Consider the following 22,531-nt stretch of genomic DNA (forward strand, 5'->3'; position numbering starts at 1 on the left):
TTTTTATTTATATAGCAGATAATTTCTTCTCTCTCAATATGAAAATTTACAAAAACGCTGGGATCCGTATCCTTGTATTATATAGTTTATATAAGGAGTTTCATCTTCCTAACTTAACGGGCTTGTTAAATATTTTTTCTCCCTGCTTTCCCTTAGAATATAATATAGATTTGAATCAAAGTAACTAAATAAAATCGCAGTTCAAGATAGTTGATAACTAAACTTATATCCAAAAAAAGATAAAAATTGGTTCATCCGTTCTCCCAAGACTTGATCAGAGACAAGATTACGTTCTCGTTTGTGTGTTAAAGGTAGGTAGATCTGATATTGAAACTATAAATACTTCCTTTTTATAAAGTATGGAACCTTAAATAAGGTTAAGAAACTTCAGTCACTATAGCTGAAATTTTATAAATGCAGATGCATATCCAAACTTTTCCTGTTAGGATATTACCTTGAAATTGGTGCGTACAGTATTCGAAAGAAACTAGTTGCTAGAAAGCTGTCTCTCTCTTTATGGCATTGTACAGAATTATATTCAGTTATGCTACATTAAAATGCGTTATTAAAATAAGTTTTGTTGCTATTACCATAAGTGATATATCTTAAACAGGGTTGGCAAAAACCATATTTTTTTAAAAAAAAAGTTTTTTTGTTTGAAACATGTTTTTTTTTCTGTTTAAATAATTTACTCTATATATTTATATCACATATGAATAGAAATAAGTTTGTTTCGCCTTGGTGTTATTATGCAACAACTGGGTTATGCTGGAAGGGGTCACAAGCTTAAAGCAGAAGCAAATCGCTTCTCAGCTTACATCCGAGAGAAATTGTTCTCCATTTGGACTTGGAATAGCAGAATGGAAGTTCCACCCACTTCACTCCAACATCAATAGTATATTCGCTTATTCGGATTTCATTATAAGGTTGGTGGTCCAGTCAGTAAATTTCGCAAATCGACAAACTCCCGCCTTAGCCAGCGAGATAATGCTGTTATTACTTTGAATGCAGAGCAATAACGGCAAAATCCCGTTATTGGTTTGCATATAAAATTTTATAGTCAACGTATCATATTAAGTATGCTAAAACTAAGGTATTAAATTAAAACTTTATTATGTAGATATCATTCAATAAAATTAAAACTGAAGGTCCAATCCCAAGCTAATGTTGGAAGCTACGTAGGCAGTCGATAAATTTTGCCAATTTCTATCAGTATTTAAGCAAACTTGTCTTTATAAAAAACAAGCATTCGGGCAAGCAAAAACATACAATTTGGTTTCGTTTCTTATGTTTAGGCTTAACATCCTTACGTAATACCAAGGTTATCAGAGAAAAGGCTTTTGCCTAAAGTGACATCCGAACCGCTACTTGCTTTACATCCGAAAGTAGGGTTGTGGTTCGACCGAGAATTGAACATGGAACGCCTTGATTAAAAGGTGAAAGGAGATAAAATTAATGCAGATATGTGGAAACGTCAACTTTTTTTTTTTTTGTTTAAGCCAGTTTTTTTTTTTTTAAACAGCTGGTTTAAACGAGCCGACCCTAATCTTGAGGATGGATTTTTTTTTTTTTTTTTTTTGGCTTGTGTTCAACTTTGCCTTTTGCTTCCAATGATTTTGGAAACGCATATGAAAATATTCGTAATGCATGTACAAGCAGAGGATCCTGTGGTTAACATGTCAGTGGAGAATTCATAAAGATTTTTCCTGTGACCTATGTTCGTTCAGCTTCAAGTGTTTCCGTGTAGCTGCTAGGTCGTACGCACCTGAGTCATTCAATTTACATACTAGTTGAGAACTGCTGGGGTATGAAGGTGTCATAATTAAGTGAATGATTATGAAAGAATTGGTGAAATGAGAATATAGGAGGAAACTGAAGAACCCCCAAAAGAAACCACGGACGTAATGATGTCCACAACAAACTCACATGACCTGGAATCGAACTAGGGACTGCTTGCACAAAAAATGAACACTACCACTGAGCCGCCGCACCCTCCCTCTCAATAAATATATATATATATATATATATATATATATATATATATATATATAAGGGCGGATCCAAAGGAGGGGCTATAGCCCCCCCTTGATGATCAGTTTTACACTGGATAAGATGGACTTCAATCTTCTTTTACACTGGATAAAATGGCAAACTATGGTTTAGCCCCTCCCTTGATCATATAGGGTGGTCCAAAATCAAATGCAAAAAATCAACTTGTTCAAAATAATCCTCCACATGGCTTATTTTGTTCCTCTAGTCATAACTTACTTACCTACATTTCAGTTCTATTGCTCAATATTTGCAGGTCGCTCCATTTTAAACCTTTATGTTCATGTAATATTACGAATGATGTAATGCTAGAATTTATGAAAGGTATACGCTAAACCGTAATAATAGAGCGTATGCCCACCTCCATATATACTAGTTCATTCGTAAATTTAAGGTAAATGAATGCTGTATTATAGCAATATTAGGTGGATAATGGGTATACTCCCCATTATATTCCTGTATACTACATGATAGGTGTCAATACGACAATGTAATTTAACGCAGTCTCTGCGAATAGCTGGATGGATATAAGTTCGTAGCTTTCAATATAATCATTAGATAGCGACAGGAGAAGTAATAGTCCATGAAGCTCCACTTGCCAACCGAAACCCTCTCAATGGTATTAAATTTCTGTCAGCTCTGAAATTTACCCAGACGAATCAATGTCCAGTAATGCATATGCATCATTTTCAAGACATCTCTGCTTTTGGTGTGAACATTTATCAGGATTAGCACTTTTTGATGACAGAGTATCAGAAGAAACAAAGGAAAAGATGGTCCAGCCTGCAGCGACCAACGTTACCGAACATTCCACGAGGGTTTAAGCTGACAAATAAACCGAAGAACTTAATTTGGAGGATCTAGTAACAGAGGGAACACTGTCGATATTTGATGTCCTAATTGAAAAAGGCAAAGAGAAGTCTCAGCCTGTTCTCAAACAAACTCCACAACAGTGGCGAGATAATCCTTTTCTCCAAGAATTTTGCGAATTATCAATACCTATGGCTGTGGTGAATGATGTATAAGACTCATCCAAAAGTATAATGAAGCTTTGACAAAAGACGAGGAACAGAAGCATTTTATTATTCGATTGGTTGGAAACCTCATACAAATTTTCCTGCTCCATTGGAGAAAGCGGTTTTGTAAATTGAGAATACAAATAATGACATTTTTTCTAAAAGTTGTGACAACTGGAGAAAAAGACAAAATGGTGTGACCCGTAAATATGACTTAATTGTACTGAAATTTCGTTCATTGGTTGTATACATCAGAAGGAATCAAATAAGCCTTGTGGACACCCGACCACAGTTAGTTTTGTGTTTTGGACCACCCGAATATATATAATTACAAAAAAAAGAAAGACACTTTAATGGAACTGAATACAATTCAATGCAAAATTGATAATTACACAAGAGGATTTAACAATTGTCATTTATTGCATGTGACTTTAAGTACAAAATCTTAATTACGTTCTGTATATGGACTGGACCGTATGAAACTAATATGGATGATTTTAGCTGTTGTAGTTCCATATATACACTTCCAAACTTGTTAAAATTAACATTTTAACAAATTCGGTTTAAAAGTAATCACATTGTTTTTATCATTTTAAAATAAAGTAGGCGAGTGACAAAAAGTATATTTTAGTAAGTAAATATTTATAAACATTATAATTATTGACAAATACAGAAGCTTAATGGATGCTAGGGTGTTCTGCTTCGTAAGCATCTAATAAGAGTTGTTAAACCGACACGATTTTCTAGGATTTTGTGTTGGTTTCTACACAATATGTATAGCTCCTGTAATGAGCACAAAATAAAGAATATTTGTACTTCATTTTATTTCTAATAATTGAATAGACTAGGCTCTCAAGTAGCATTTTTTTTTTCTTGGACTTCCCAAGGCTCCTGTTTATATTTTGAAGAAGAAACAAACACAATGTAAAAGAATGACATTTATGCATGAGCCTCTGATCAAATAACGTTTGTGTATACTAGAATATATACTGTAGGCTAAAGCCTTTTTTTTTTTTCTTTTAACCAACAACACGATTTCCTGAACGCTCATGATAGCGCAACATGTTTGAATTTTTTATTATTAATAATAGCTATTATACGTTATAATAGTATAAATGAAGGGTAAGGGGAAAAAACAAGGAATGTCACAAAACTGCATTTTTTGAGAAAACGGCGTTTTAATATTGAAAATCGCGTAAAAAGAATAGGATTAGTTAAATCTTTTGCCCCTTTTTACATGGATATTTCTACATTTACATATGCATGCATATACAGTCAAATAGTACCAAGAGTCACCAACAGATAGGACAAAGCACCCGAAAATGCACACACATGGACATTCCTTGTTTTTTCCCCTTACCCTTCAAATTTTCTACAATAAGTTTAAAGTGTTAATTCTAAGTAGTACTGAGCTTGTTGCTGCCGCTGGTGGGGTTGATAAGTACAGTCTGTTTCAAAATTGATTTTTTAGCTAATTATTAAATGCTTCCTGATTTTTAGATTATAAAATTTTTTGACACTGTATGGGACTGCGCGACATACCAGCGTGTCATGACAAACTGGTTGAGAACCACTGGTCTGGTGTATGATTTACATTATCTACGGTCTTTTGATTTTATTCCTTTCCAGGATTATAAAGAATTTAGTTCCCGATCTTTGAAATGTCATTTTTATGAGGAGTAAAGAGTGATTATGCGAATGAGAGTTCATACTTATGATCAAGGTTTGGAATTTCTCTAAAAGTATACTTAAGTATAATTTCTACGGGAGTTTCAAGTATCATTATATTAAAAGGAAGTTCATTTTTCTCATTGTCCTAGTGTAGAACGGAAGCCATTATTATATAATCGAATATTGCGCTATTCAAGTTGAGAAAGTCAGGGGAATATCTGACTGAGTAAGTAGAAAGTTGTTTGTAGGAAATTATATACTTTGTTGAAATTTTTTCTGTAGCTATTTTTCGTTGCCTTCATGATTCATCTTAAGCCTGTATAGTGGTGTTTGAAATACTGCATGGTAAAATTTGTAATATTTAAATATTGTGTATTCTAGTACAAATATTTTTTTAAATATACAGGATTCTCTAACAAGTTTGAATTGATGATTATGATTGAATGTATAAGATATGGAGTTGCATTTTAATCAAAGCATAGTATGATTTAAGAACATTGCTAATTCCACAACATTGTGTGATATTTTTCAGAATAATCTTATTTGCTAGGAATTTTGCAACTGGAGAGCACAACGTTTAGTGCTTCTAAATTACTGTGATACCGAATTTCTGCTGTTTTCCGGAAGTATATCATTGTTAAATTGTCAAATAGTTAAATAGTTACGAATGAGGAAATTAGTGGACTTACTGCTTAGATTATAACACCTGATTGTGATTTGTTTTGTAAAATTGTAATATTCTTTAATGGTCTGGAAAATTCAATTAGCGTACTAGGTATTCTAAAGTCCTACGTAGATTAGTAAGAAAAAGATACAGCCATACATGATTAGTGACACGCTATAAGGCACTAAACTAATTTAATAGTTTAATTCGTTCATTTACAGAGCAATAATGTATTTTTTTTTTTATTTCCAAAAACAAGAAAAGGAAATGAACTACTTTCGAATTCATTGCCCATAGTTTTTTAGTCAATCAATAATTTTTAGAATAGCACTAATTTGATCCAAACCATGTTTTACCTGTTATTTGTTAGCAGAACAAACTGATTTCTGATTTTTTCACGTTAATACAAAATGGGGGATTAGGTCTAAAACTCCAGTTGAATTTTTAGTTCCCACGATTATGCACCAAGGCTAAGGGAGACTGTGATGATGAGGTGGATAATAATGATGGAATGATAAAAGTAGGAGAAAACGGGAGGACTATGAGAACTTACGCACACGGTGTTTGTCCACCACAAAGCTCACTTAGCCACCGCGCCCTCAGTTAATAAGTAAACAGTGGTATATGTCCCTCTTCAAATTTACATATTTTGCAGGACTAATTTTCCAGTTGCACAATTTTAGTATCTGAGATGTAATTTTCTTTATGTCGCTATTCGATAACAAAAATATAAAGAAAGGAACTCTCGTAGAACTAATTTGGAAATTAAACAGCAAATATATAAAGAAAGGGAGCTATTATTAACGTGGAACAAGAACTATTGTTTAGGTATTTTGAACAAGCCGTTGTAATTCCACAGACAGCTGCTAACACACTTCCTAGCTTAAAGGCTACATAAGAAGCCCTCGAATGTCTGCTTGCATAATAGATGAGGTACCCTTATCGGGATAGTTTCTTTTTCACGTTATATATAGATCTAGAAATTTGTAAATCGTGACCTCGAAAAGTCAGGGAATTCGTGATCGCTAACTAATTGGGAATCCTGTTTTGTGTATTTTGGAAAATAAAGTAATTTTATTTGATGTAGTATGTTTGTAAAATTAATTTTGACTTTCTTCAATGCATAGGCTGAGAGTGAAGTGGCTGCCCTCAACCGACGAATCCAACTGTTAGAGGAGGACTTGGAGAGATCCGAGGAGAGGTTGGCCACTGCTACACAAAAATTGGCAGAAGCTTCCCAAGCTGCAGATGAATCTGAACGGTGGGTTTCATTTTAAGTGTTTGTGAAACATTAGAAGATCGATTATAATATTTGTATATAATCAGTTTTGGAATTATAAGATATGATAGCTAATGATGCTACTCATTTAGATTTTATTGGAAAATTAATTACTTGGCACTGTTATCCTTGGTCTTGTTTAAGTAATTCTTTCACTCGTTTTAGTATTATTACATGAATTAATTTGGTCATATTTATTTCTTTTAAAATTCCATATTGCAAACCATGTTAAGATTATTCAAATTATCGATAGTTTTCTTACATTTATAATTATTGCTACGTAATTTACACTAGTTTTTGTATTGATAATGTGAGTCAGTGATTTAGAAGCTAAACTTCTTGTCCAGCTATTTTTAATTTTCTTAAATATTTCTTATTTTAAAGAAGATAATATATTTTTAACTGTTTTAATACTTCCAGAGAATGACACGTAATATTATGCCACTTGTATGTTGTTTTTGAAAAGTATAACATACTGTGTGTATTTCATGTAGCAGAAAAGAGTACACATCATGTCTGTGATAATAGACTACGTGTACACAGGAGGTAATGCAGGATTTATGAATTGAACTTTTGCAAGTATGTGTAAGATAACTTTTGGCCCCCAATATTTTGGTCTTAGAGACGTGATCTTAAAAATGTTTATGATTAAGGATCATTAGTGTGAATAGTCTACACGTGTAATATATGAATTGATACAAAGTTTTATTAAATTGGGATTTTGGGGATGGGCAGTGGGAAGGGTGATCATATTGCCATGAGAGATGAATCCTTGAATACTTGTATAATAATTTGCAATTTTCTTCGGGAGGTGATGACTGACTTGCCAAACGTTTATCTCCGTTCTCAAGGGATGAGAGCTTTATGATGGATAACATCGTATCATGTGTCTTTCTTTCTTCGAGGAAAAACTAAGTTTTTTCTCACTTTTAATCGCTCCTCTAATTACTTCGTCATTCACTTTACGTACAGTGCCCCCCTTAATCTACACGGCGTAATCGTTGAGCACCGAGATTCCATTTCCACTTCTTAATGTGTAGGATTGCTAGATTTGGTATTATGGGAGTTTCTTATTGCACACACTTCACTCAACATATATGTAAGTAGTAGGTCGTGATATTTGTGCTCTGAGAGATAAGTGGCTAGACGAACAGCCTAACAGAGATTTCTCCGTTATACTTAACAATATACATGATTCTCTGTTCGTGAAGATACAACGCAGAGTGAAAATATGTGATTGGATCTTGGATAAAACCCTTGTTTCCGTCATACTGTGTCAGTTCGTTAACCACTACACTACAGTTCCTTCTTCAGAGCAGTTTTTTACTCTTGCTGTCTGTATTCAGCAACTTATTTAAAGAATTTAACCATAACTTTTGTGTTATTTGTGAACGAACCAGTTATAAACACCTATGAGGGTTCAAAGTACATATATTTTCAGTACTATAGTCACTGGGTTCATCCACACACAAGTGTGTTGAGGTACGGGACAACTCAAATGATGATTGAACACCGGGCTGAAGATGAAAAATGTGTATCTGGTCTCGGTAAGGGTCGGATCGCGAAGTAGGTACTGCAGTGGCATCATAAGCTGAAGGTTCAGAGATATCTGGCCCAGTCGCATATTTCTGCACTAATTTACGAAATTTTGCAGGTTTAGTACATACAAGGGTGTAGGAACGTCCTTATTACGAGAGTCAAAAAGGGAAAATTGTTTTTAATTTTAATACTGGTGAAAATATGCAAGTTTGAACTCTGCTTTTACAAGTTACTGCATCTACTTAATTGGTAAGAGGTGCAGACTTACTTTGGCACTGTACTTTGTGTTGAACATTTCTTTCTTTAGAATCGGCAAAACTCGGTTCTTTCATAGTTGCTTCAGGAATGGAGTTTGCAGTTTCTGTGTAGCATGTTGACAAATGTAGACACTGCATTCTCAGTTTTTGTATTTCTCTAACCTGGCAGTATTTGATATCTTCATGTAAAACAAAATACGGGACTTCCGCAAATCATGAGAGATTACCCTTGAATTATTACCTTGTTTGAGTGGATGTTACTTTTACTCTGTTCGAGTAAATAAGTTTGATTCTTTATATAAAGCGTGTGTTGTTTTGTTTCAATATTTCAAGATTAACAACTTACCGGGTTGCTTACAATGGATTAGATTTCTTGCAGATAATTTGATCAAGGATTCATATCCTAGCTTGGCAAGTTTGTAAGTAATTTACATAAAAGTAATTGATCTGTAGAAATTTATTGGGATAATTTAATGGTATTGTAATATTCATATTTACGTTTAGTATTCATGTTACTAGAGGTAGATTAGGTAAGAGTTTGTTTTCTTAGGTTTGTAGCAATAAAAAATTTTGTCCATGTGTTATAGGATACGGAAGGCACTGGAAAACAGAACAAATATGGAAGATGATAGGGTGGCTATACTAGAAGCACAGTTAGCACAAGCTAAGTTAATCGCTGAAGAAGCAGATAAAAAATACGAAGAGGTAAGGAGTCACTGGGCACAAAGTTTTACTTCCAGGATCCATTCTTCCATTCGGCGGTATTAAAAACCAGAGGTGTTTTGTGTGGTTTTTAACGTTGTCGTAAATTTAACTGTAGTTACTATTTGTCTAGAAATATGAAAGAAAAAATTAAAATGATGCATATTTAAAGACCAAACTGCTATGCATTGAAGCAGTAATTGAGTACTTTCTCTAAAGATCAGTTGCTGTGGTAGACATTTAGAAATTAAAATTTTGCTGTAAATTGGAAGACAAGATCATTCCAGGTTCATGTAGTTTGTTATACTGAAAAGAATTGGTGCATTATTCAATTGTAATTGATTCGTTTTTAATTCACCAACAGTAATGCTGTATATTTTATTAGTCAGATTATTTTTTTTAAATAAGGAATTTTACTGTTATTAATAGTAAGGTCCTTCACAGTGCTTTTGTTTTTTGTTAAATTTCTTCACAATAGGTGCCACAGCAAGCCAGGATTTGCAGATACCCAGTTTCCGGAGTGGATTGTGAGCTGAATAACAATTACGTGTGATGGAAATGCTTGAGTCGATGTTTTGTCAGTCAGACAAGGTTAAAAGCTCACAAAATACGTCTGGTTATGCAGAAGAGTTTAATATTTACGTTGCCCTGTATATGCATAATTAAGTTAACATCATTCAGAATAATGATTTTGTTTCCACAGTATGAGAAAAGTTCTTGAGAACAGGAGCTTGGCAGATGAAGAGCGTATGGACGCCCTGGAAAACCAGCTCAAAGAGGCTAGGTTCTTGGCAGAAGAAGCAGACAAAAAATACGACGAGGTGATTGGCCTTTATAGGTGGCCGGCACCCTTTGTTTCAAGCATGGAGTGCTGTAGTTTTGTGTTCTGTTCTGTCCACAGCATTCATCCTGGATTTTAAGCACCAGTGAATTGATGTCTTAGAAATCGAGATGCATCGCATCTTTTTTTCCTCTTACCTTTTATCAAATAATTACTAACGTTCTGTGGTACATTATAACGTGCTATTGTAGCAATAGTTGCAAATGAGTATTGATTGTATTGCCTTAATGACATCCAGTGTTGATAGGGGGACTTTATAGTAGGACTCTTACTTAGAGAATTATTATAATTGCAGAAACTAATTATTTTCATAGAGCGTTATTTTATAAATAATGTATGATAAAAATTATTTTGTAGTATGGGATCATTTCATGTAATAAATATCTTAGTTTGCCATTCGCATACTATGATCTAAATATTGTGGATTCAACATTTTCATTACCAACAGAACACTACATTTTCTTTCTTTTTTTCCACGTGTGACAATAAATTTGGGTCACATCCATTACGCGGAACATCCATGTTACTCCACTCTTTAAGTAGTGGAACACTACAAATGGCTCCGTTGTGCATTTACAAACATCCGGTATTCACTGCCAATCGGGTTTGATAAACAATCAGCGAGGTGGGACAATGACTACTCTATCGTTTCATCGCTTACACTTCGATTGTAATTTGTTCTAAGAGATTCATATAGATTCATAGATAAATCAATGTGGACTAGAGTGCCAAATGTTGTTGAAACTGAGAAATATTAATTTTAAAATTTAATGGCGCCGATCTGTTCATAGAGATGCGACCATACACGTAAATCACAGTGAATAGTGCTTCCTGTACCTTTGAACAATTTTCCGTTTTTTCTTGACTTTATTGACCTTCGGAAACTTAATACTAGTAAAAGAACGATCACCTAAGAAATAAGAGGATCATATATTCAGTCGAATACTCATAGTTTTGCACTACAGAAATGCCCAGTATACGGAAATGAAGTTAACATTAACATTACCAGATAGTTTGTTGCCAAGTTTCAAGATACGCAAATGACTAACTTGAGTAATAAATAATGCGTAACTTATGAGAGTGTGCAGGTTAAAATGAAACAAAGCAAAAAAAAAGTAACATATACCGGTATATATATAATTTCTGTTGACCTTACTGCACAAGCAGTTTTTAAAGTCATTGTTATTTGAAGGTAAGATTGGGCAATGAGTAAAACTATCTGTAAACTATGTAAAATCTAGAGGGAAGAATTCAAAAGTGATGCATCTCGTATTAGATGCGAAATTAGCTGTTGTAATCATGAAAAATGTGAGCATTTTGCATAAGAAAAGCTGCATGTGCAGCATGAAATAATAAGCTATAAATCTGTTTCAGTGTCTTGATATTAACATTAATGTTCTTGCATTTAACATAACCTGAGTTAATTACTATATTTTCCGAACAACGTTAACTGCATGTATGTTTGCTAAATTCTCTATTAGGTGATTTTCTTGCAGGATGTGTGTACCTTTGAATTGGGACAAGATGGAGATAATGTTAATAATCTTCATATTTAGATAACATTCATTAGATTTAGATTGCATTGTTAATTACTGATCTGCGTTAACTCTTTAAGATTCCATTGATGACTGATCCTATTTTTATTTAATTATTTCGTTGGATAAACTTTGTTTTCCTACATATTAAATAACGGCATGTCTAAAGGGTTACATTAAATGCATGTTTTGTTTCAATAAGGTGATACTTTCCTTGGTTAATGACATTTGAAATAGTTCACTTATCATATTGTCCACAAAATAAATTTTATTAAATTTGCAAATATCCTGTTAGTCTCAAGTAAGTTCATATGAGATATAATGCATGTACATTTATTTAGCAATTCCTCTCATAAATTTTTTAATGTAGTAGGTTTTAAGTTTTGGAATATTATTCAATAGCGGGTATATAGATTCATGACTTCCCATGCTTTTAAAATTTGCTACTGAAATATTACTAGGCTAATCTAATTTTTATGGCCTTCCTATATATTAAATTCAGACGATACAGGATTCTTAATCATAAATGCCTCGGCTGCATTTTAAAGGCTGGAGATAACTTTGTGCTTATTGTCACTCAGTAGTAATAGCAATTCTGAGCTTATGCAGATCATCAGATCATAACGTGACTGCTTGTGGACAATTATGATATATTTTTTATTTAAGTTTTCGATTCAGAATTTCTGTTTCTGGTATATATGATTTTCGGTCCTTTTTGAGTTATATTAAGCATAGGCTTTTAATTTTTTGAATCCATTGTTTGTAAGATGCTGTTATTTATATTACTTTTCATGAAACTAATGTAAGTGGCCTTTCAGGTTGCCCGTAAGTTGGCCATGGTTGAAGCTGACTTGGAAAGAGCTGAAGAGCGGGCAGAAAGTGGTGAATCGTAAGATTCAGATATTGCCTGCATGATAGTTGTGTGGAAATAATTTTGTACTGCTAATATTTGTTTTCTGTGTTACCATTTTTTATTTTTATTTTTCCCCAGCACATTGTGTGTACATATTCATGTGTATCTGCAATTTTTTTTTTTTTTTTTTTTTTTTTATAATCGAAAGCACGTAGTTAGTTCATTACTGATGTTGAGTAGCAGGAGGAAGCACCGTATAGTGCACTATTTTTTAGATCGAAAGATTACAATTACGTCAGTTCATAATCTTTATTAACTGGCTTAATGTTGATTAGTAATCAGATGATGGTGGACACACGTTGTAGACTAATTTCATTAATAATCATATTTCATGCTTCTGTGTAGCATGTATTAATGTCTTTTTGTATATGTTTGTTTGTTTAAGGCTTAGCAAACCTTTCCATAAATCGAATTTGGACATTATTTTATTTTTAAACCAAAAACAAACAATAAGCTGGATCGGATATATGATTGTGAAGTACATTTTTTTTTTCAGGGGTGGGGAAATTAGTATTGCGTATACATATTCTTCACGTCGTATGTGATTCCTTTCTGTATTTCAATGGTAGTTATGTATCAGGCTGTATGTAGGCACGGACAAAACCTCTGACTAAAAATTAAAATTGGGAACGGAGGGAATGATACTAATTTTGTATCACCTAAATCTGTGATACGCTTGGAACATTTTATTATTATTCATGCGAACAAATGTGTGATATCATATTTTGTTGCTACTGAAAATTGTGTTTTCGGAAATGTATTGAACTTCGTAACGTATGAGAATATATGTCACTACTGTGCTGTGTAAAATTAACATTTATAGTTAGTCTTGGAAGGCACTTTCTCGGAAGGAGCAGAATGGGACTAAGAATGGTTAATATATTAAAAATATTTAGAAAACAGAACATTGTGAAACATGCATTAAAAGTTCTTGAACTTTAAATAGAAAGAATTGCTAAGCATTGCAGTTACCTAGTTTTTTTTCCTTTTCCCTTTGTGTGTGTGTCACATTTTTACTTTAATTTAAAAGTAAACTTACAACACTGTTTTTGCCCGGTGTTACATTCAATGCATGTTGTTTATTTGCACGGTAGGTTGCACGTAAACTGGTCATGATGGAACAGGACTTGGAAAGGGCTGAGGAAAGAGCAGAGCAAGGTGAAACGTAAGTTACATATTTTTGACCCCTTCTCTAGTTTACATCCAGACATACTGAGATGGTTGGAATTATTCTGTGAATAGGAATAAAGCTTGAAATTGTTGATATTTAGAACATTAGCAGGTGATGGAGAAAAATTCCAGCTTTACATTTCTTACAGTATTAGTGTTTTTTCTTTTAAGTAAAAATTAATATACCTGTCGCTTTTCTGAAACTCAAGTTCATACTTACTTCGAGAATATGATCATACTTGCAATAATGCCTATATTTCAGATGTGTAACGATGTTCTGAATTCATGTAAGGTATTATCATCAAATTTTCATATTTTTGTCTCACCAGTTTTATTGTAACTGCTCAATCCTCTGGGCAGTACAAGATTAAGATGAGAGATTGATATTTCTATTGTCGACGAATACTGATTTGTCTATCAGAAGGATATTGCTTGGGCGTAATTTAATCATTCACACAGGGTGTCTCAAAAGTCCCCTGACGTACGGTAACTCCGTTGTTTTCAGAGGTACAACAAAATGTAAGAGCGGAAATAGTCTCCAAATATGATGTTTTCAATCTCAGGTGAAGGAATTTTTTAAAATTGGAGGACCCGTTTGGGCTGTACACTCATTATGCGTCCAATGTTGAATGAAAATGCAACGTTGCCATTTACCTGGAACCACAACATAAGTGAATGAAGTTAATGTTCGAAATGAGGGCTGGCCATCGACACGTTAGCGTAAAAGACAGTCATTCACTTACATTGTGGGTCCAGGTAAATGGCAACGTTGCATTATTTTCATTTAACATTGGACTCATAAAGAATGTACAGCCTAAACGGCTCGTCCAATTTAAAAGATTCCTTCACTTTAGATTGAAAACATCATATTTGGAGACGGTTTACCCTCTTACATTTTGTTGTAATTCTGATAACAACAGAGTTTTACCCATGTTAGGGAACTTTCAATACACTCTGTATATTTACAATTGAAGAAGAATGCATATTAATTGCGGTCCTAATCCAAGTCTAAAGCGTCCACGTTAGGCAGTCGGCTCTGAACCAGAGAATGGCAACGTATTGTGGTGTTCATTTTATTGTTGTGTTGCAACTAACCGTTTACCATAGTTTTTTATAATACCATGCTTTAGTTGTTTTGCTGTACATGTTGTGTGTGTGTCAAAATATTCGGTTTAGCTTATTACGCTATAGTTACTTAAAAACGTTTTTTTTTAAAAAGCATTTTTGCTCTAATGTAATAGTATGGTTGAAATATCTTTAAAATGTAAAGTACTCTATCTAAAGCTAACGAAGTAAAAAACAAATTAGACCACTTTTGCTTTAATTGTAATTTTACAAGATTTCTGTAATACCTAATTTTACATTTAATACGTGATAAATGAAGAATGTGTTCTCAGTTTTTTTTTTTTTTTTTTAAAGCACATTTCTCCCTTTTATTATTTTTGGAACATACGACTAATTTATTGTTGCTTTCCAGGAAAATAGTAGAACTTGAGGAAGAGTTGCGCGTCGTAGGTAATAACCTGAAGTCCCTCGAGGTGTCAGAAGAAAAGGTAAGAGTTCTTGTTAAATAAGTCTAAAGTGTTAAGACATCATAAATTCACAATTACTTCCCTAATATGTGATAAAATGCTCTAGTTAACTTTATGAACTTTTACCAGAACATTGAGCACTTACTTTATTAATTAATATAAGTTATTTTTTTGCTTTGTGTTTAATAATTAATAACAAAGCATTGGTTTCTGCCGTCAGTAAGTGTAGGAAATATTTAGTTGTGTTCTTCGAAGCATGAACTGATTGATTTAAATGGTGGAATCTTTGGCCTTAGCCTTAAAACGGAAATACTTGCAAGAGTTGGAGGGGGACTAGAAGACGTGATTGGTATATAGAAAATGCATCACCATTATGTTAATAAAAGTTGATTGGTGCTACATGCTAATACAGCATTGTCAAGACGCTATATGAGATATGTGACGGCTCTAATATTGCTGAATGAAGAAAGGAGAGGATGTGGGGTAGGTGCCCTGGATACTGCAACAAACATAATATAGTACACTGTACATTGTGAACATAATGCGCACATTTTAACATTAAATTCTATGTATTTTAGATTCTTCAGACTTATTCAGCATAGTATTTAACCCTCGAGAAGTCGCGCTGAAAAAGTAACGCGAGTAGTCGCGCGCGGTCAAAAGGACCGCACGAACATAATGTGTTGCAAATATCGTTTTAAACATTTTTCTTGTATTAGAAACGTAATTTTGTATATTTTCTGATTAAGAGGGAATAACATTTTTATTATTATAATAAGTTTTACAGTAATAATTATTAGAAAAACCTACAGTCCTTTTTTTTATTTCTCATATGGAATAAAATTTTTTTTGTTACATATTTCTTTAGATAGAAAGCTACGCACTGGTTTTATTGAAAATTCTAAATCTGATGATGATCTTTTGTTTTTGTCAACTCTGGTTCGTCTAAAATTAGAAATGCAATAGCAAATTAGTTAAAAATATACTATATAAACATAACATTAAAACAAAGCTTCACGGCGCATTTTACATTTAATTAGAGCTCACTCGTAGTTAAGCGGTTAGCATACACGCCTTTGGCGTGGGACTTCCGGGTTCGATTCCCGGTGGGACCTCATGTGGTTCGGATCCTTCGTTAAGCAGTAGGTCCTCGTGTTACCTAGCCTTGATGCTGAAAAGGGCGCTAAATTGAAATCAAATCAAATTTACATTGAATTATTTTACGGTTCTGTTATTTTGAAACTTCATCTATACTGTTACACTGTTCTACACTTCGTCGTCGCTTATTTCGTCCTCTACTGCTCTGACTACATTCGGGGAATCGCTGGTCATTTTTGGATTTAAGATCTTCAGATTCGCTCGCAGACTTCTCACTTCACCTTTCGTGTTCACTCATATATATATATATATATATATATATATATATATATATATATATATTTGTTATGATCTTCCTCAGACAAAGCTTCCACGAGATCATCTCGGCTGATTTATCCAAATAGTACATTCCTAACATTTCTCTCCGTATTTTAAGCTGTTCATTTCTAATTTTCTCTTTTTTCATACTTGGTATCAGTTTGTTAACTATTTCGACCTCTCTTCCGTTCATTAAAAAGATATTTATGTTTATAAAGCTTAAAACATCTCCAAAGCAAAGGTCACGTACAGAGCGAAACACTGAGAAAAAGCATTACACGGTTAGTCGCGCGCGGTGGAAAGCACCGCAGAATCACTAAACAATAACTAGTAGTTAAACTAAACAACGGATAACGGAGTGATTGAGCAGGAATGTTCGGGAAGGTGAGAGGGAAGATTAGCTAGACGGAGAAGTCTGTCGGACAAACAGAATGGACACAGGATCGAAAATAATTTCCCTGCGGTGCTTTTGACCGCGGCGCGACTACTCGAGGGTTAAGTTTAAATTTGATTTCTAGACTGATATTCACATGAATTCTGTACTGTGCCATAGAAATATATGCTTTAGGTTTAAATCTTGGGAAATTTAAAATAAATTCGTAAGCACGACAGATTACTGACACAGAAACCATGCTTTTATTCTTGATATTTCAAATATTATAACTATTTGCATATATTGTGAAAACCCTTTCGTGTGTTAACTAATATTTATATCTGTTGTGTTTAGTAAGCCAAGGTGTTTTCCTTTTATTTTAAAATAGTACGCGCACAGTAATTGAACATTGCGTATTCCGAAGTTTTTGAGTTAAAGTGAGATTTTATTTATTTTGACGACGTTCCTTAATTTAGATACTTCATCATAACACAAAATGTGTGTATAACTGTAGAAAGAATTAACTTAAGTGGGGTATTCTGTAGCGAGATTGAGAGGTCGAGAAAGTTGTTTTCCTGTTTATATTTAAACATGTTTTGGTTTAAATTGCTACAACATTTTCGTAAATAAGCTACGATATTTTTGAAATATTGAAGACAGGATCGAATACTAATAGCAGTTCGACGTATATTTAACATACTCAGGAGGCTATTCCATAATACATTACAAAAATTGTCAATAATAGATAAGTGGTGTTAAATACTGAAGAAAAAGTTACATAATTAGAAAGAATTTGGGTAACAAATAATATAATGAAGAAATTCAAGATTCATACCAAGTAGAACAGCAGCTTGCAAAAAGCTCTTACACTTAGTTGAAAATACTTAACCTTTATGCGTCTGAAATGAAGATGAATTGCATACAGTTTCAATGATAAACTATCATCGTCCTTGGTACAGTGTAAAAAAAAAAAAAAAAAAAAAAAAAAAAAACTCCTTAACTAATTACATTTCTTGCTTGTAGAAAATTGATGACTACGTTTTAAAGGAGAAAAAAAAAAAGGTTATGTCATTGGAAAGACTGTATACCGTAGAAAAGTGTGCCTTCTGGAATCAGTCAAGCGTTATTAAGGAGGTGGAAGTTGGAAGAACTTCCACCCTCTTACGATTTAAATATTTTTCTACTCATTGGTAGAAAAATATTTAAATCGTGCTTCATTAGGACTAAAATCTAACATTAATGTAGGAAAGGCGAAACTTCCACAAAAGATGCGACATCAACAACAGCTGCATTGAATCATAAAGAAAAGTTACTTCATAGAATGAAAGCTCTTAAATTATTTCGAAATGGTGTGCATCAGTTATTCTTCAGTTGAACTGCATATTCTCGTCTGGTTGCTCAGAAAATGTTGATTTTTACCACTTCGATTGGACTTCAGAAACTGTAGATATTTCCGTTCTAGCGCAAGTGTTTTCATTCCGTAACGAGGATAATGACAGTGGATCATTGAAATTGTGTGCAAAGTATCCTCATTTTAAAGGACGCTTAAAGGTGAGTCTTTTCAACTAACAAATTTTCCAAAATTGATTTGACCATTTTTCACTCTATACCGGATGACCGAATGTGTATCAAAAGTGTGGGTCATAGGCCAACTCCATTACGAAGAAAGGTACGAAAAAATGGAAAGAGAGAAAAGTTGCTAAAAGTAGTGCTTTCTCAATCTAAAGTGGTGGAATTTCTCCAGTTACACCAGCCATTGAGGTCCACATAGGTATGGCGCCCTCGTCTAACTGAAAAAGCAACGTTTCCAGACTGTTCGAAAGAAATGTAAGGACACAAAAAATTACACAGGGAGGGGATGTGCATAATGGTATGCGAGGGAACTTGAACCCTTTCCCAACAGTGTTGTACTGTGAGTATGGTGAGGGCCCAAAGGAATAGCCTGATAAACTGATAATGTTGCTTATTCATTTAACATACGTCATCGTACCGGTATAGTCCAAACTTATGGTGCGATTGGAAAAATTTCACCATTTTAGTTTGAATACTACAAATTTCCGGCAACTTTGTCTTCCCTTTTCATCGTATCTTGAATCATGTATACATAGGAACGCAAATATTAATAAGTATTACACGAATATAAAAAGGAAAAAGCCTTGGCAAAATATTTGTCCCTTCTAATTCCTAACTCAGGCTTGTCTTACATAGGAGAAAAGTTAGCGGCTAACCTGTAGTGTGCTGCAGATTGTGGATAACATTCGACGTGTGAAGATGCATGATTTGCTACAGTGACATTTGACCCTAGATAAAAACGCATATATAAGGCTGTTTTTCTTCGTTTCAGTAGCATTTCTGAAAATATTATTATTCCTTTAAGTTCACTTTTCACATAATTCTGTTTATAAAGAGATTACTTTAAAGAATCAGTATTAGTTACTCGATTTTCGTAATACGACTTAAATTCTATGTGAAATTAATAGTGCTCGGCTAGTCCGTAGTGAAGTATTTATTTTTGGACTTTCATAATTTGAAATTATGTAATCTGTAATTTGTATTACATAATAAAGAAGTGATTTTAGAAGATAGAATTAATGCTCGTGGAACTTGTGTATGTATGCAGAGCTACATTTTATCTGCGTAAATATAGAGAAGCTGCCTTATTATGCCCATCTAAATCTATATAAATCGTATTGGAGATTATTAATGTATTGATTCTTTTGAACACAGGCGAACCAACGTGAAGAGGAATACAAACAGCAAATCAAGACACTTACAACCAGGCTAAAGGAGGTATTGTAATGTGTCGTAATATTTCAGCATGGTGTGACTAGTGACTAATTTTAGCTATGTGTGATCTTTTTTTGGTTGTAGGCCACACAGCGAGAAGAAACGTTTGAAGAGCAGATAAAATCCCTGAATGCACAACTTAAAGAGGTAATGATAATGAGATTCATGTTCAGATAGCAGTCTGTGGGGGTTAATTGTATTTCTATAAAGGAAAACGTGCCTTCCAAAAAGAGGCTGCACACCAACCCAGCAAATGCTAGATGTGCTGTAGAATATATGTATGAAAACGGTATTAATTACGCTGATAGTTCACACATTTTCAAGGATATTTAGTTGATCCTTATGTAGATACAAATGAACAAGGTGTTACAGTATTACTAATTATATGTAATCTGTATGGATACTTCTTTATTCAGCGAAGACCTTGCAGATTTGTTAGTAATTGCTCATCATTCGTTATTTGTTGTTACTAACTACTGAACACCATTATAGTAAAATCTTAAAGTACGCATACCGAGATTTGGCTGAATAGTGTGCGGTCTCCAGTTAACTGAATTAAACCTCATAATTGCATGCAGCATTTGTGTGGTAGTGTGGTGTGCGGCTTTTTTTTATATATATATACTGTACCTTTTGTTTCCTTTCAGCGTCCTACAGCAGATAGAAAGCTTTGTTTTGACTAATACTTTAGTGGTAGTATTCCCTTGCATGATCCTTGTTGTATCCCTGTATTGGATGTTATTTTTCTGTACTGTCTTAGCTTGCATGCATTAATGTGTTTTCGTTTATAATGAACAGGCTACTGCTACAAAAGAGCATTGTGAGGACCAAATTACTATGCTTTCTGATAAACTAAGAGATGTAAGTAATGTTAGTAAGTTAGTAAGCTATTTGTTTATAAGTGCATGAGGTGTAGGATATAAATGTTAAAGATAATAGCAGCAGTGAGGGTAGGTTGAAGTATGTGGAAGCCAAAGAGAGAACAAGATGGATGACCAGTAGAGGATAACAGCTGGCTTCTAAATTTTAATTGATTTTCTTCATATAATTGAATTTGCCATAGGTCATCCGTTGAAACAAATTTTATCCCTTTGTTTACTCGGTGTTGAGTTTTCTTGATCTATCTGTTCATAACTTACACCCATTACTGCGATAAGCAGAAAACAAGTTTATTTTTGTGTGGAGGAGTGTAGCGGTATTTCGTATCTTTCACTGCTTTAATTTTAGAAAAGTAGTGTGTGTAAAGGGAGGGTGGGTGGGTGAGAAGAATTAAGGAAAAGATGCATTAAGAAAATAAGTTTCCAAATTCTTGATGTTCTTTTAAGATATTGCAGTAGTGTAAATAACGAAAGTACTCACCTATTTGTATTCCTTAATACAGAATAAACTTTCCAATATTTCGGTTATATACAGGAGCAGTGGCGTCGGAAGTATTTTTCAGCTAGGGGGGCAAACTGATTTTGAATTACTGTCTTCAAAATAGACGTGGGAATGTGACATAGGTACGATAATACGAATATATGATCGTAATGTAACATGGTTGGACAATAATAATAATAATAATAATAATAATAATAATAATAATATAATGCAGCTATAAACAGTTTCATGAGGGTAAAATTTCCATCTACAAGCATCTTGGTTTACATCTTTAAGATGAATAAATCCACTGCCAGTTTTGTGGTGGATTTTCGTATGGTGCAAACATTTTCAACCATTTAAATCACAGTTAAAAACATATAAAATACTAAAAATTGTACTACTTACAAAAAATACCTGTTTGTAACTACAATTTTTACCATTTTATATGCATATTTTTAACTGTGTTGGAAATGCCCATACGGACATTGTTCGGACAGTGGAGTCCACTTTTCTAATGTGCTATGAATTTGTCTGCAGCCTTTTTCCAGTTCTTAAACCCTATTGCGAGAAAAGTCAATTCAGGTCGTTACATCAGCATTTTACCTGTCAAATAATATGCCTTATACAATCAAAACATAACTTCTGACTATCATAATGTAACCAGGGAATGTATGAAACCATTCCTCGCGACAAGATCGGCGTGCAGTTTGTGCAAAAATTGAAATCCTTAGTCGGCTGAGTTTTATTTTCTAAAACAAGAATTTCGAACTTTTTCCCTTGATCGATTACACAAGATCTTCCGTCAAGTTCTTTAGACAAGTCTTGTGTGGGAGTGTTGGGGGAATTTGTCGCCAATTTTGCTGACGCTTTGCTTAATTTGCTGCTTGGACGTGCTCGTGGAATCCGGTACTTCAAATCAGGCACATTGCAGAGAATTCTGAAATGTATTTTGTTGTGAACTTTCTCTATAGCACTGGAAAAAGATATTAAATTTTAAACAAGAGAGTAGAACTTTACATATTGTTTCTTCTGTGAAACAGATAAGTGTTTAGCTTTACTGATGTTAAATTTGTAAAAAATATTGAACGTTGCAAAAAAAAAAAAAAAAAAAAAAAAAAAAAAAAAAAAAAAAAGGTGAAGTTCTTTCATAAACACCAGGAAGACTTGTATTTTTCGATACTTTCTTTGTTGATATATTAATATTAACCGTGTGTCAAGAAGGGTTCTTTTTCGGTTAGACATAAAGCAAGGAATAAAGTAAGGAACACATGTGTAAAATATGTATTTCCTTGCATCTCTACATAAACAGCAAACGATTTAGTAACGCAAAGTTAACTCTTTTATTTCAATGTCAGACTGATTTACAGGTTTCAGCACTCTCTCCTACATGGCCTAAGTGAACGTTATGTGATTAGGGTACTTAGG

The 22,531-nt window shown here is 33.6% G+C and overlaps 1 protein-coding gene across 33 annotated transcripts in view; it reads left to right on the forward strand.

Annotated features, from left to right (window-relative positions):
- Positions 1-22,531, forward strand: part of Tm1 (tropomyosin 1) — a 133,832-nt gene that overhangs the window by 89,075 nt on the left and 22,226 nt on the right. For 9 of the 33 annotated variants that reach the window (XM_081733968.1, XM_081733969.1, XM_081733956.1 and 6 more), the window contains 5 exons: positions 6,528-6,661; positions 9,063-9,180; positions 13,561-13,631; positions 15,114-15,189; positions 19,829-19,891. In XM_081733968.1, coding sequence (XP_081590094.1) covers positions 6,528-6,661; positions 9,063-9,180; positions 13,561-13,631; positions 15,114-15,189; positions 19,829-19,891 — 462 coding nt within the window. Of the gene's footprint in view, positions 1-6,527; positions 6,662-9,062; positions 9,181-9,880; positions 9,999-12,371; positions 12,443-13,560; positions 13,632-15,113; positions 15,190-19,684; positions 19,748-19,828; positions 19,892-20,542; positions 20,606-22,531 lie in introns of those variants that run through there. The other 24 variants (XM_081733970.1, XM_081733976.1, XM_081733977.1 and 21 more) reach the window with 8 other exon arrangements.

This window comes from Thermobia domestica, chromosome 12 (genome assembly GCF_964235325.1).
Source record: "Thermobia domestica chromosome 12, izTheDome1.hap1.1, whole genome shotgun sequence".
Classification (NCBI taxonomy): Eukaryota; Metazoa; Arthropoda; class Insecta; order Zygentoma; family Lepismatidae; genus Thermobia; species Thermobia domestica.